Raw genomic sequence first — 13,707 nt, 5'->3', positions numbered from 1 at the left:
TTGCAAACAGCCCCTTCACCATTTCTGTCTCAGTGGATGGTCTCTAAGCGTTTCATTCTGATTCCCACCCTCAGCCATGTGCCCTTTCCTTGTGCTTGAGCTGTAGCTGTGTTGCACAGCTAAAACCCAAGCAGGAGCAGCCCGGTCCTGCATCTCAGGCAGGGTGCTGGCAGAGCACCAAGCACAGCCAGGGCTGCTCTCCGTTCGCTGGTCTGGTGCAGCACCCTTGGCCGATGTGATGGTGCAATGCAAGGTCCAGCTTTGGGGGTTAGTTTTGGATCATTTTTGAAGGAAAGAGAAATACGAGTTACAGGAATTATCTGTTTGTGGGTTTTTTTTCTTGGTGGATCATCTTTCATGGAGCAATTGAACTATGAACCCTGCTGGAGGAGGGGACAGTCCTTGCTCTGGGCCATTTGCAGAAGAGCTGCAGGTGGAGAACATCACAGGCAAAGCCTTGGAGAAGGCATATTGTGACTTTTTGTAGATGAAAAGTGGCATAGTTATAAGGACTTGTCCCAAAACTCACAGGAGGTGTGTACAGGCAGGTACCATTGTTTTCCAGAGTCTGTGCTCGTACTGTCAGGACTTGAAGGCTAAAACCTGCTCTGGAGAGCAGCTCTCACGGGATTTGATAAAGCAGGACAAGCTCTCCTGCCTCGTCTCTACATTGCAGTTGATTTAATTGAAAAGTCTGGAGTACGGAATGTCTTTCACATTTTTATGTTTTAAGTTGGACTCAAGCAGCGAGTGCTTGCTGGAAGATCTTTCTGCGACTTTGTTAGGTGCTCAGTGTTGTGGGGCTGGTGGCACAGCTCAGCTCCCAGAGCGAGGGAGCTCTGCAGGAGCGTTCACAGCAAACGGCAGATCAAGGACGTGCCAGGGTGCAAGAGGGGCAGCACGCAATGGTGCTGCGGGTACGGCACCAGGGAGGGGCAAGATTATTTTGAATTCTTCCAGCGTTAAACTGTGCCTTTCACACCAGCGGAATTGGAATAAAGGTGTCGAGATTGATCTCTAGTGTAGTTTGGAGTTAGTTGTTGGGGTGCGTGTAAAGCATCTGGTTTAGTACTTAACTGCATTAAGTGTTAGTGTGTCTGATCGGGGTGTCTCTGTGATACACACACAGAGCTTTGAGAACAGCCTCAGCACATTTCTTGTTCCTGCATCTGCTTAGCAATATAAATTTTAAACATGCATCAAAGCAAGACTTTGCACATCAAAAAGAAAGCCATGCAGTTTGTGTTTCCATGGGAGGGGAGAGATCTCCTATTTCTGGTGCACTATAATTTGTTAGGAAGTGAACTCTCTTGACTGGTTTTTTGTATGTGCAACTGGTGTACATGGGTTTCCTATGCTTTTTTTTTTAACTCCTGGCATTTTATAGGCTTCGTCTTCATAGACCTGGTATCATCAGATCAATACATGCTTCAGTGCTGTTTGTATAGTGTGTAAAATCCCATGGCCTCTTATGGGAAATGCTGGCAATTCTGCATCTGGTGTTTTCTGAGCTTTTCCTTGCCCACCGCCTCTCGTAGCTGAAGCACTGTGCCCCATGAGAGGGGAAAAAAGCCATCCTGCCAGCCCTCTCCTACTGCAAGGAGAGCCACACACGCAGAGTTTTACATTGGTGGGATGCAGACAGGCAGTGTCTAAATGCGGAAATCCTTGGTGTTATCATCACTCGTGTTTTTGTCTTGTTTGCTTGTGCCTTTGGAAGTGCAGGAGACTCCAGGGTAAAAAAGCACGAGTGTTGGGAGGGGGGCGGGGAATGGGCATTTAATCACCCGGGGAAGAGGGTCCTCGGCATAATATTCATGCACATCAGGTGCTCAAACGCGTGGCGGGGCGATGTGAGGCATGTCTTGGAGTCCTCCTCTCCTGTGAGGCCTCGGGTGCTGCATTGCACTGTGAAATGACTTTTTAAACATACCTTGCCTCCTTTTTCTCATGCCCTCAGAAGCATCTCCCTATGTATGATTACAAGGTAAAGACAATGCAACCTGTTTTGTTTGAAAGTGTCTGTGGTTTGGTGCACACAACGAAGTGGGTATTACTGCTCTTGTTACTTACTGCATACGTGGTGCTTTTTCCATCTTCAAAGCATTTTCCAGCCATGAACTAAGAGCACACGCATTAGCTGAGAGTGCACACCCCTCCCTAAGCAGCTGATGCCGGGCACATCCCAGGAAAAACTTCCAGAATGTGACACACCACTTTTGATGCAAATAAAGTGACGCCATATTTCATCAGATCTATTAAAAGTACTTAAGTAATTGAATTAATGAAACTTTAAAAAGCCTTTGAGAGGTGGTACACACCTTTCTTCTCACTCTTTTTTTTTTTTCTTCTTATTTTCTCTGTTGAATGTCTTTGGCTTTTTTATTTATCTTACTGTTTCCTTTTCGATGTGTGGTTTTGCTGGGGTTTTTTTGTGTTACGGTAGCTTTCGCTACTTTACAGCGTTGGTACTGTTACAGTTTCTGCAGCAAAGGAAAGTGTCATCTGCAAAACAGCATGAGTATGACTGGAGTACCTCATCTTTCATACTCATTTTTGCAAACATTGGGTTTTTATTTCCATTGCGTTCATTCGCCTTTGCTGCGCGTGCCTGCCTTGCCCCCTGGACTGTGCTTACCTTTTACATCTTCAACCCAATTTCCCATCTTCATGTGATCCTTCACACTTCTTTACCATCCTACCAGCTGTGGATGTCCAATGTCGCGACCCTCTGAACCCACGTTAGCTTTGTTTTTCTCCCACTATTCCTGTAGCCCGTGTGGGTGTTTCTTCCTCCTTTTCCTATAGTTTTCCCTTGAGCAGGGCCGACCCTTCCTAGGCAGACAGTCCGGGTGAGGTGGGATGAGATGACGTGCTCTGCACAGGACAGAAGCATTGTCCAGGGCCATGTGCTCAGCTCGCTCGCCCTGCCTTTTGGGAAAAAGCAAACAGTGGCCCCAAAGTTGTCATATCTAGCTGACTTTTTTTTTGGGTGGCTTCAGTGTGGTGAGAGGCCACTGAAGGAGCTTTCTGCTCCAGACACTCCCTGATCAGCAGATAGGCAGGACTATCTGTGAGCTAACCACAGCCAAGGCAGTAGTTCTGTGACACCCAATTTCCAGCCCAGTTTTGAGATTTTTTTTTTTTTTTTTTTTTTTCCCGGCTAAACTTAAGCATTCTGGGTGCAGCTCACTTTTCTTGCACTCTTTGCTTTTTCAGGTGAGGCAGATGAAGAAGCCTTTGCTGAGGAGTGCAGACGGAGAGGACAACACGCCCTGCCTTGCCAGCCGACCAACCCTCGCCTGCTGAAGTCTCACAAACCTGCCAGTTCCCCCAAATATGCCTATCATTATAATAGCGATGAGGTGGAAGAACAAGATAGAAGCCGGGTTACAAGCAGCTTGGAGACCCCTTTTTATTTATCAGGTGCGCACAAGCATGTTGATGAGAAATGCGCAGAAAAGGATCCATCAGCTAGTCAAAAGCCGAAACCAAAAAGCCAAGCAAGAGGTTGTTGCTGTGTGTTGACTTAATGTTAGCTCCCCAGTAGATAATGAACGGCAGCTTGTGTGCCTTCATCCTGCATTAGCTCTGCTCTTCAATTTAGTCTAGGTTCACAAACGCTCTGGGATATTCAAGGATCCAGGGCAAATATTGTTATGCTGCTGCTGAAGTGCCTATGCTCTTTGCTCTTAAAAGTGAAGGCCTTTTAGACATTAACTAATCACAATACTTTGCACATTCATTTATTTAAACTGTGCGTGGCTTCCTTGTCGAAGGAGAAGTTCAGCAACTTGATATTATTTCTGGAAGCTGCAATTTTAGGCACCTAAATCCTAATAGAGAAGGTTGAGACCATTCAGGCGAACGCGGAAGCGTGGCAATTGTCCTGGTTATTTTTGGAAGTAATTAGTCCTTTGATATATTTCCTGTCTGTAATGTTTCAGCAATATAGTCCAGAGGCTATCCTGGACAACAAAGCCCTCATAACTACTTGATTTAATTTGAACCTGTGGTCAAAGATCATCCAGGACTGCCAGGACAGGTTCTTCTGAAACATGAAGATGCCTTTATACTTGGATGCCCAAACCAAGGGCCCTTCTCAGTAGTGCTGAATTAGGTGAAGTGCTAGGAAGTGTGAGCGTATGAGGCTCCTCAGAGTAAACACAGAGCATGAAAAACATGCACTGTAGCCCAAAACATGTGCTCACGTACTCTTGGTGCTGTATCAACTTCTGCTGCATTTATGAGCCTTCAAGTCTAATGCTGTCTTCTGTATGGAAGACCTAACAATAACATGTGGGATGACAGCTTGAAAAAATAGAAATATTTAGATAAATGTCTTCCTGATCAGTTGCTGGAAGTTTTGTCTCTTTAGGGATGGCTAAGTTGAATCTTTTAAACTTTTTTTTTTTTTAAAGAAAATTTCTCTACAAAAGCCTGAATGTAACCTCTGGGCTGATGTCCTGAAATCTCCCACGCAAGGGTTACAGGTTTTGTCTCCTGTAGCTGGCAAAACAAAATCTTGGCTCTGCATTTGGAGACTTGAGGTTCTCTGCAATCATAACAATACTGTGTAATGGTTTCCAAAGAGCATCTGAGTTTGACGTGCACCTTGCAATTTTTGGAGCAATTTTTAAGATTGCTTAGGACTTTTTGCCGTGAATCTATTTATGCTCCAAGATGCACAAGTTTGCAATTAAAATGAATTTCCAGAAGTATTTGTGCAATCACAAAATCCTCTCTTCTACCAGTAGATTGAGAGTTGCCATAAAAGATTCAGGGTAAAAACTTGATTGCAGTAAGACTAAGATTTTACTGTTGCTTTAAATATTTTGCCTACTGTTCCTCTGATGGACAGGGCTGCTGAAGGACTGGTCGAGTCAGTCATAAAAACCTATGTGAGTGTCTTAATCCCTCCCTGGGAAGTTTGTGCACGAGCCCTGGCCAGTAATGCCGTTCATGGGTGTTCACCTCTGCCGACCGCCTTGCCCAGCAAGCAGGCTTCACCGGCGCAGCTCTGTAATTATATAGACCACTTACTTGCTCCCGCTTGGCTTCTCCTCGATCACTGCAACAGCTGCCGTGCTCACACGGGCCAGTGTTGGGAAAGAATAGCATCTTTTTCTGCCTTGGTCCAAAGCCCGCTCGATTCAGTGGAAAATAGTTAAGTTCAACGGCCTCCAACCAGGCACCGTTCCACCTCGAATCAGATGGTTTTGCCACCGCTGGCGCGCGGCCCTTGGCAGCGAGGCTGCGCGGCAGTTTTAGATGTTGTCGCAGTTAGAGCACCTCAAGCAAATCCTCAGTCGTTAATGATTCACTTGCGGTGAAATGGTTTTCTTTTCCCAGCTCTAAGGGTGGGAATGTTTGAGTTTTAATTTGTAAGTCTGTAGCAAATTTAAATGAAGGAAAAAGGGGATAGGTTTCATCTTGACTACGTGGTGGGGAATCCCTCTGGAAGTGGCCATCTCTCTCTCTAGCACCCAAGGAGAAAGGCTGGCCAACTTGCTTAGACTGGCAACTGATACCCAGAGGTGAGATGAATCCTCTCCTTAGTCAGGATTTCCAGTTATTACAGCAGGTATTTAATAAAAAATTAGAGTTTAATTTGATTCGCCATCTAACATTGGCACTTTGCGTTTTAGTAGAAATTGCTCTGGGTTTCATACTGTTCCTGGTTTCATAATAGCCTTTTAGAATAAAACTTCACCTCTTGTGCTCTGAAGTCATTGCATATCTCAAACAGTTCTCTAGCTCCAAACAAGTAATTTTTTAATAAGAATTCAGATACTGTAAGTAATGTGCTCCCTGATTGTATGATGTATGGCTGACTGGTGGTATCCAAGCTGTGTCAAAGCGGTCTGAATGCTAGCAGAGACCTAGGGGTTGCAGCCATTAACGGTAGGGGTAGTGGTAACTACCCCTAAAACCCCTACTTCTCTGGATTTGAGAGTTTTGACCTTTATCTAGCAAGAATGGTTGAAATGTTTAATTGTTAAAATACTGAAAAATACATGATATGAAAGATCATTATTTGGAAGATAATATTGCAAGGTTTGCTCTTCCTTTTGAATGAAATAGCTTGCATTAACCTAAAATTTACAACATTAATAATTCCTTTTTGCTGCATTTTCATCTGCTGGCATCCCTGAAGAGGAAACCACTTCAAACAAACTAGCTTAACTAATCTTGATCCTTTCCTGGCATGGATTCCTCTGCTGGAAAGTTGAGCTTATTTGTACTTTATTTTGTCTTTAATGCAGTCTCCATTCTTTTCACTGACATACCGTTTCCTGAATTACACTTTACTAACTAGTAAAATCGATATGCTTGGTTATCCAAACTAATTATTTTATAATTCCCTCACATACTTGTATTTGGGCATGTAATGGAAAGAGAAAGGAAAGCAAAGCTGCTGTTTTCTGTGGAAATCTAATATGCGAGGAATGCTGGAGGTGCGGAGGTGGGAGGGAGTTCACTCTCCCTTTGCTCCACATTCCCTGGCTGTAACTGCGTGCGAGTGGGACGGGGTAAGAGCCATAGTCTTCTGCAGACAGAGGGTGGGAAGATTGGCTGGTGGATTTGGAAGTGGGCTGGTTGCTCCCTGGCTTAGCCAGAGCTGCCTTCACGCATGGTTTTTTGGCTGCTAGTACAAGAGCATCCCGCTACCCGTTTGCTTCCCATAGAAGGTGGCTGGGTTGCACATAGAAGGGCTTCCAAGGCTGCAGAACCTTGCAAGCTTTTGCTTGCCATGTGGGAGTAAAACCTTGGACTCTATTCAGTAATAGTAATACCTTAATGAATAGCAGGCAAGCAGGTTGTATCTGGCTTGGTATGTTCTTGTAGCAATTCTAGGCAGAATTGGTAATGAAAATGGTACGGTGAGCAAGCATGAAGGAAGGCCCCAGTAAGTTGCTAAAGCTTTTCAGTCCCCTAAAACATCAAAGTTGAAATTACATCACTGGGTTGGCCAGTGAAACTGGAGAACTCGCCCCTTGGATTTAACAGTACAGGTAATTAAATAGTGGAGTGGCATACCTAGACAGGGTGGGATGTTTTGTCACCTCAGGTCTTTATGTAAAGGCAGGTTCTTTCTCCGCGATGCTCTGTGGCATGGGCAGGTGCCGTGGATGCGATGAGAGAATTAGTAGGTCAAATTGTGGTGTGCATTGGGCAGTGGCTCAGGCTGAAAGGAGAGAATGTGAAAGTGTAGTGTAAAGCTGTAATTGTAAATTGAGTCACACGCCTGAAATTATACTGAAGCTGTGATCTGGGGTGAATTTTTGTAATGGCATATGCAAGTGTGGTCAGTCTAAAATAACAGATGGTGGCTTCAACTCCCAAGTAAGCTAGCTACCTTGAAATGGCAATTTATTGTTTTGACTAGAGAGATATTTCTAAGAGCAGAAAATTAGAAAGCGCACTACTGAACCCAAGGTGCATGCGACCTGCTGCCCTGTTAAAACTCTGTGTGCATGTCGGAGCCACGACTGCTTTCATGGTTTTAAGGAGGGCAAAAGAACGGCCGCAATCTTAGCAAAAAGTTAGTAGATCTTGAAAACCATTTTCTCTGGGACTTAAGCAGAAAGCATGAATCCCTCCCACACCCAACCTCGGAGCTTCAGAACCTGAAGGTGGAAGGAGGCTCCTCCCAAGTCTTCACCTTTGTAGGAGATCTTCTGTAAAAATCAGGCCATGGCCTTTATTACCGACCGATGTGTGTCGAGAAGCAGCAATGCTGTGTGTTAATGGTCGGTCGTGACCGAACACCTTGTTTCCCTCTGCTGACTCCTGTGTTCTCCTGTGCTGGCAGAAGGAAGGTGGAGCAGACCCGTGGCTGCTCTCTGCATCCTGGTAGAGCAGGCGGGTGTCGGGCAGGGCAGGAGGAAGAAGGATACCACAAACGGGTTGGGTAGGAGTGTTTTCCCCAGGACGCTTGTCCCTTTGGATCGATCGTTCAATGTGCCTACCTCCCTTGCAGTTGCCGCCCAAGAATGCGATGAGTTTCGTAGTCGGGGACTGAACAAACCTGTGTCTTTGGGAGGTGCGGATGGCACAGAAGTAGAAAGCCAGAAGGAAAGTCTGTCTGAGACGCAGCAGAGGGGCTTCCCAATTTGTTTTGGTCCTGCTGAGTGGTTGAGGGAGTTGCTACTAAGCATTGTTGGAAGTTGCTTTCAGCCTTTAGCAGCTTTTTGAAAGCTGGAATAGCTTCTGTGCTGTTTATGGTTGCTCTGGAAGTAGAAGAGAAGGGATGAAGTGGGAAGAACAGGCCAGCAGGTGCTGTTTGTTTTAAACAAGAATTACCCAGGTTGTAAACCAGGTGTAATTCCAAGTGGTGTAGATTCTTGCTTCATGCATCTCTGCTCCTGGCAGCTGACAAAAGCAAGAACATACCAAGTTAGGCTGATACCTATCTGCATTTGAGTGAATCTGGTTTCCAAATGTCAAAGCTTGGGGAAGCTCTCAGCAACCCATCTCCCTCCACCCTTCCCTAAGACTCTCTATCTTCATGTAACGCATATCTAGAGTTTAGATGGCGAACAATTACTTCTAAGGGTAGAAATTTGAAAAGCCCATCCCCAAGGCGAGAACTGTTTGGCTGAAGCCAGTTCAGCCAGGCACTGACCACGGGAAGTTTCTATGACTGCTTCGTGATGCTGGCAACTCACCAGGACACAGGTTCACTGCAAATTAATCAAATAGTAATGGGACTGCTGCTTTCTAATTCAGATTTTGTCCTCTCGTGACTTTGGGCCTAGTCTTGTAACCAAGGCAGCTGAATATGCTTTTAATTAGTGCTGATTTAAGTATTTGAGTGAAATAACCACCAAAGGGTTACATATTTAGTGTGTGATTTTTATTTTTGCTAGGAGCTGCTTCACTTGTTTGGGTCAGGTTTTTGGCTGTTATCACCCAACATAGCATCACTGGAGCTAACAGACTGGCTAAGTTTGACCCATCCTTTCTTCTTTGGTGGGGGTAGAAAAGGAAACGGTCACGAGTGAAATTATTTATCACAGCAGGCTCAAACCAGAAAAGACCTGGCAGTTTTCTCTTGAGAAATACACTGTATTTGTGTGTTATCTCCTACTTTGGCCAATCTGTTTCTGTGTGTCAGTGATAACACTTGAAAGATTTCCACTTTTCACCCTTATCATTCCGGAGGCTGGTAGGAGACTGCGTTGTCAAATGCCTAAATATCTCCATACCACATTATTTTAACATTTGAGTTGTTTCATTTGTAAGACAATAAATTATGTGGCATTCATTTCAAGTCATAATTTACATTGACTCACAGTATTTTTAAGGAGTTGCTAGAATTGCTTTCAAAATCTCAAACATTTGAAGAAAATGGACTGTTGCAAGAAAAAAAAAGATATAAAATAATAGTATCAAATGCAATCATGCCTGGATGTGGAAGCCTTTTAGAAATACTGACAGTGTTTTAAGAGTGAAAAATGAGAAAATTATGAAGCGAATAACCTGTTAGTGTTTAATGATCCTTTCCCAAATATCTGTGTTAATGTTTCATAGTTACTACATGAACTAGTTCTGATCATCTGATATGATGCTGTTTTTCGCTCCAGTAAAGGGAAGAATCCTTTGAATAACACCCCTCAAATGACTGATTCTCAAGACTCAGCATGTCTCTTCCACCTGCATTGGCCTCTGTGGGAAAGCAGAGAGATGCTTGAGCCCTTCTGGGGTGTGTGCCTTACAGCAGTCAATTAAATGCCAAGGGATCCTAGTTTTGACAATGTATAGGTGACCGAGGGGCTGACATTGAGGTAAACTTCATGGATGGAGTTCTTAGTTAGGAGACATTCATGGTGTCCCCGGGGAAGGACTGTAGCTCAGGAGGGTGGCAGGGTGCAGGGAAAACACAGCGTCATCTGCAATTCTGCAAAGCACTGCCAGTTTTTCTCTTCCTTAAACAATAAAACTGGTTTCCACTCTTAACTTTGCGCAGGCTAATCGTTCATGGCAGAATTTCTAAATAAATATCCTGCTTCTTGACTCAGACGATTGCAAAAGATGAAGTCATGCTGTTGATACAGCGTAGGAGCTAGAATGATAATCTAGGAACAGTTTCCCTTTGCTACAAGGGAGTGCGTTTCCTCTCGCACAAAGCCGTCTCAAGTGATTTTAGCCCACGGACTATCTATCTCGTGGTTCTCCCCAAGTCTCACACCGAAGAACTGCAGTTCTGTCATGGGCACAACCCTCATTGCGCTTGGGAGGAGCTCTGATGAGGAGCAAACTTCAGCCACAGTGTGGCTTCATACTCCCCTGACCTCCCACCACTTCCTTTTCCCATCTTCATTTTGGGATTGGTGCTAAACTGGTGGAGAACCAGGTGCAATGGTGACGCAGCTTCCTCAGGGTCATCTCTGCCTGCCTGCAGACCGAATGGGGGAAAGAAAGAGATTTCCAGACAGGCAGAGCTGCTTCTTTCCTGGGCCATTCCTCTGACTCCCAGCCCTGCCTCTCAGCTGGCTTGCAGGGGCTCCTCCGTTCCGTGCTGGCCCTGTTCACTGGATTGTGCCGATTCCCAGTGGCAGAGCACTGCTGAGCTAAAAACCCCCTCCAGCTATCTCAAAGCCTCACAGAATGATTATCTGAGGGAAATGTTTGCTAGCTTTGAGTTTAGATTTATAAGTGCGCTTGGGTAGATGTGGCGTTGGTTCTACACAGTTCACTGTCCGTGCAAGTCTGCTGGCAAGTTGCGTTTTACTGCAGGTTTGGAGGAAAGGGCCTGATGCAGAGCAAGAACTGTTTTTCACGCATCTTTTGTGGGGGGAAAAAACCCATTAGGATGATGATCACAGGGCTGGAAACTTGTGGCTACTAAACTCATAGCAAATAATTGTTGCTTGAACTTAATGCTTCCATGCACCATTGGAGCTGCAGTAGAATGTAACCTGTGGTGCATAGTTAAGCATGAGCAGGCTGATGACGTGCATATAAAATGCAGATTGGTAAACACTGAGCACCTTCTTATTTACTCAGGATTCTCGGCATTCCCTAGTCTTAAAATGGAAGTGCAAATATCATGGTAACTTTGACTACTGTGAGCAGGAAACACCAGTACTTAAATAGCTCCTGCTGTATAAGTCTTATTTATTGATTCCATTTTGAAAATTATTCTGGTTTTGCATGTGCTCTAATTTTGAAGCTTTTCCTGAATGGCTTTGAAGTCTTTTGAAAGTTCTCCCGATCTTTTCAAACTTCAAAGATTGATAGGGTTTCCCTTCTATCCTATGTAAGGGATACAGTAGAACTGGGGATGTAGTAGAAATGAACATTTAAAAAGCCACATTAGAAAGCCAGACCTTTTCTTTAAGATTCCTTAAACCATTCAGAGAACATGTGCTTTTGCTAGAGGGAAAAGTCCATGAATGCTGTGAATGGTGTTTTACAAGCCATGTTTCCTCAGGACACAAAGAAGGCAGCAAGAGGAGGAAGCAGAAGCAGAGAGAGGAACAGAAGAAGAAGAAGTCAACCAAAGGGAGTTACTAAAATGGACTTCTCTGCTATGCCAATACCTTTATAATAATGACAACTTAATGTTACATTTGAGCACACCTCTTCTGTGTATATTTTTTGATTGTTCACACTGCTAGCAAGGAAGTGACTCATGTTTAAAACTGTACTAAAATTGCACTATGTTATTCTTTTTAGTTTCACGGAGTGGCTTTCTTGCCAGTCAGGTTAGGGAATTTGAACGAGGCTGATCTTGGTTAGAAGTGTGTTATGTTTGAAGATTGGAAAGCGTTACAGAATTTCTTACCTCTTTCTTCCCTGGGACTAAAATGACTCTAGTCTAGTGTTTGTTTATTTGTCTTGTAGGATATAAAGGGTTGTGCAAATGCCTGTTTGTTTGGTCACTCTGGCATCAACATCAGGCCTGTTGAAAGAAGAGTCCTGTTCACTCATGTCATTGGGAATGGGGGATTGAGACATGAGCTCTTATAGGGTAATTTATGCAAGCTTAATAAGTGATTTTTATGGTTGGGGTTTTTTTCCCAAGCTGGGCAGCAAAGGTTTGTCATTACTATTAAAATGTTCCTTCATTTTAAATTGTATCATGAAGTTATATCCTCTGATTTTAAGAAACTTAGTGTAATGATGGTCTCCTGTAAGCACTCCTACTGATTTCCTTAAGCATAGTTGACTCCCAATGAATCATTTAGTGAAATCATTCCTTATTTTAAAAGTTTATTTTCAGAACCTAGAGACAAATGATCTAAGTGCTACTTTAAAACTGCTCTTTGTTTCTGCTGAGTAGGTTTTAGATAACAAACATTTTTTTCAGCATCCGTATAAGATTTTATCAAATTGTTTCCGCAAAGAACTTACACCTTTATGTATGAAAGCATTTTGCATCGGTTTTATTGCAGGACTAATTTTTTTAGCTTGAAAAGATGTCTTCAATTTAAAAGAAATATATATTTTCTGGCAAGATTACTTCCTTGCTTCCCATACTTGTCTCATGTGCATGACACATTGCTTCTCTTAACCTTTTAGTTTGTACAGAGCCCTTCCATTGCCTTAAGCATTTACCTGCATGTTTCTTGTCAGTATGTTGCCTCCTTTTTTTAACCTCCAGGTAGGAGTTAGCAGCTTATGGTTTTGTTTTGTTTCTTTGTCTTCCTCTCACCAATACGTTGTTGATGTAACAGACTTAAACCTGGCAATATTGAAGGTCCACAGTTCCTGGAGAAACTCACTTGTCCTAACGTTTAAAAGATGTGGGAATGCACATAATGGTGTAAGGAAGAAGCTAAACAGAAAAATCAAGCCTGCATTCTAGTGTGGTTTGATATAACAAATTCTGGTGTCTCTAGTATCTGAATGGTTTAGCTTCAATGCTTACGTTACCCAGTGTAAACCTATGCAAACATATAACCATACATGAACTCTGTTAGGGGATTGAAATTATGGTTAATATGAAATAAGACTGAGTACTGGTTTTCTGTCACTTAAGTACCACTTTTTTTTGTTTTGTGCAGTGTTACTAATATTTAAAAATAAAGAAAATTCTCCTTTATACTTTGTCCTATTGCACTGTACCATAGCCTACAGCTGGCATCAGTTGTTCATGTTTAATTTCAATTAAAGCTTAGGCTATAAGCACAAGGGGGAGAGTCCACATTCACAAACGCCCACAAGCATACGAAGTTATTCCTTTTGCTAAATCCATGAGCAAGTCGATACAGTCCCTGTGTCAGATGGCTGATACTGGAAAACGAGGGTTTGTTCTCGCTGGAAACATCACTGTAAGGAGCGTATACCTCAAACAGAGCTTCCACGTCAGCTGTGCAAGGAACATTCATCCTGGATAATACACAACACTTTGAATTGGATCCCATTCAGTGTGCCTTCTGTACTCTGGGAAAAGTCCCCCCCAGTACATATGCCAATTTTAAGCTATTATTTGTTGGGAAAATGGTGCATACTTTGGAAAAGCAGGAGAGGTGGAGGAAGGGGGAGGTGACACCAGCGTAGGGCTGGTCTCCCCCGGGGTTGTCCCAGTGCTGTGAGCAGCCTCACGTCACGGGACAGAGTGGCTCCGGATCGGGAATGTGCCTTGAAGAGTTAGAGCAGACCGGGATTTGGTACACAAATACCTTCTTGACTCTGATCCCTCTGTTAGGCTTGAAGGAGGAGGATAGAGCATTAATTAGGAGACCTGAAGGTAGG

General features: G+C 43.7%; 1 protein-coding gene across 5 annotated transcripts in view; it reads left to right on the top strand.

The window, feature by feature from the left end:
* Positions 1-13,054, top strand: part of DNAJB6 (DnaJ heat shock protein family (Hsp40) member B6) — a 65,661-nt gene extending 52,607 nt beyond the window's left edge. For 3 of the 5 annotated variants that reach the window (XM_069778187.1, XM_069778186.1, XM_069778188.1), the window contains exon 9: positions 3,220-9,394. In XM_069778187.1, the coding sequence (XP_069634288.1) occupies positions 3,220-3,533 (314 nt within the window). In that variant the 3' untranslated portion in view covers positions 3,534-9,394. Of the gene's footprint in view, positions 1-1,960; positions 1,994-3,219; positions 9,395-11,440 lie in introns of those variants that run through there. The other 2 variants (XM_069778189.1, XM_069778190.1) reach the window with 2 other exon arrangements.
* The last annotated feature ends 653 nt before the right edge of the window (positions 13,055-13,707 follow it).

Source organism: Haliaeetus albicilla, chromosome 2 (genome assembly GCF_947461875.1).
Source record: "Haliaeetus albicilla chromosome 2, bHalAlb1.1, whole genome shotgun sequence".
NCBI classification, from domain to species: domain Eukaryota; kingdom Metazoa; phylum Chordata; class Aves; order Accipitriformes; family Accipitridae; genus Haliaeetus; species Haliaeetus albicilla.
The sequence above is the reverse complement of the archived record's forward strand: the minus strand, read 5'-3'. Positions and strand labels throughout refer to the sequence as shown.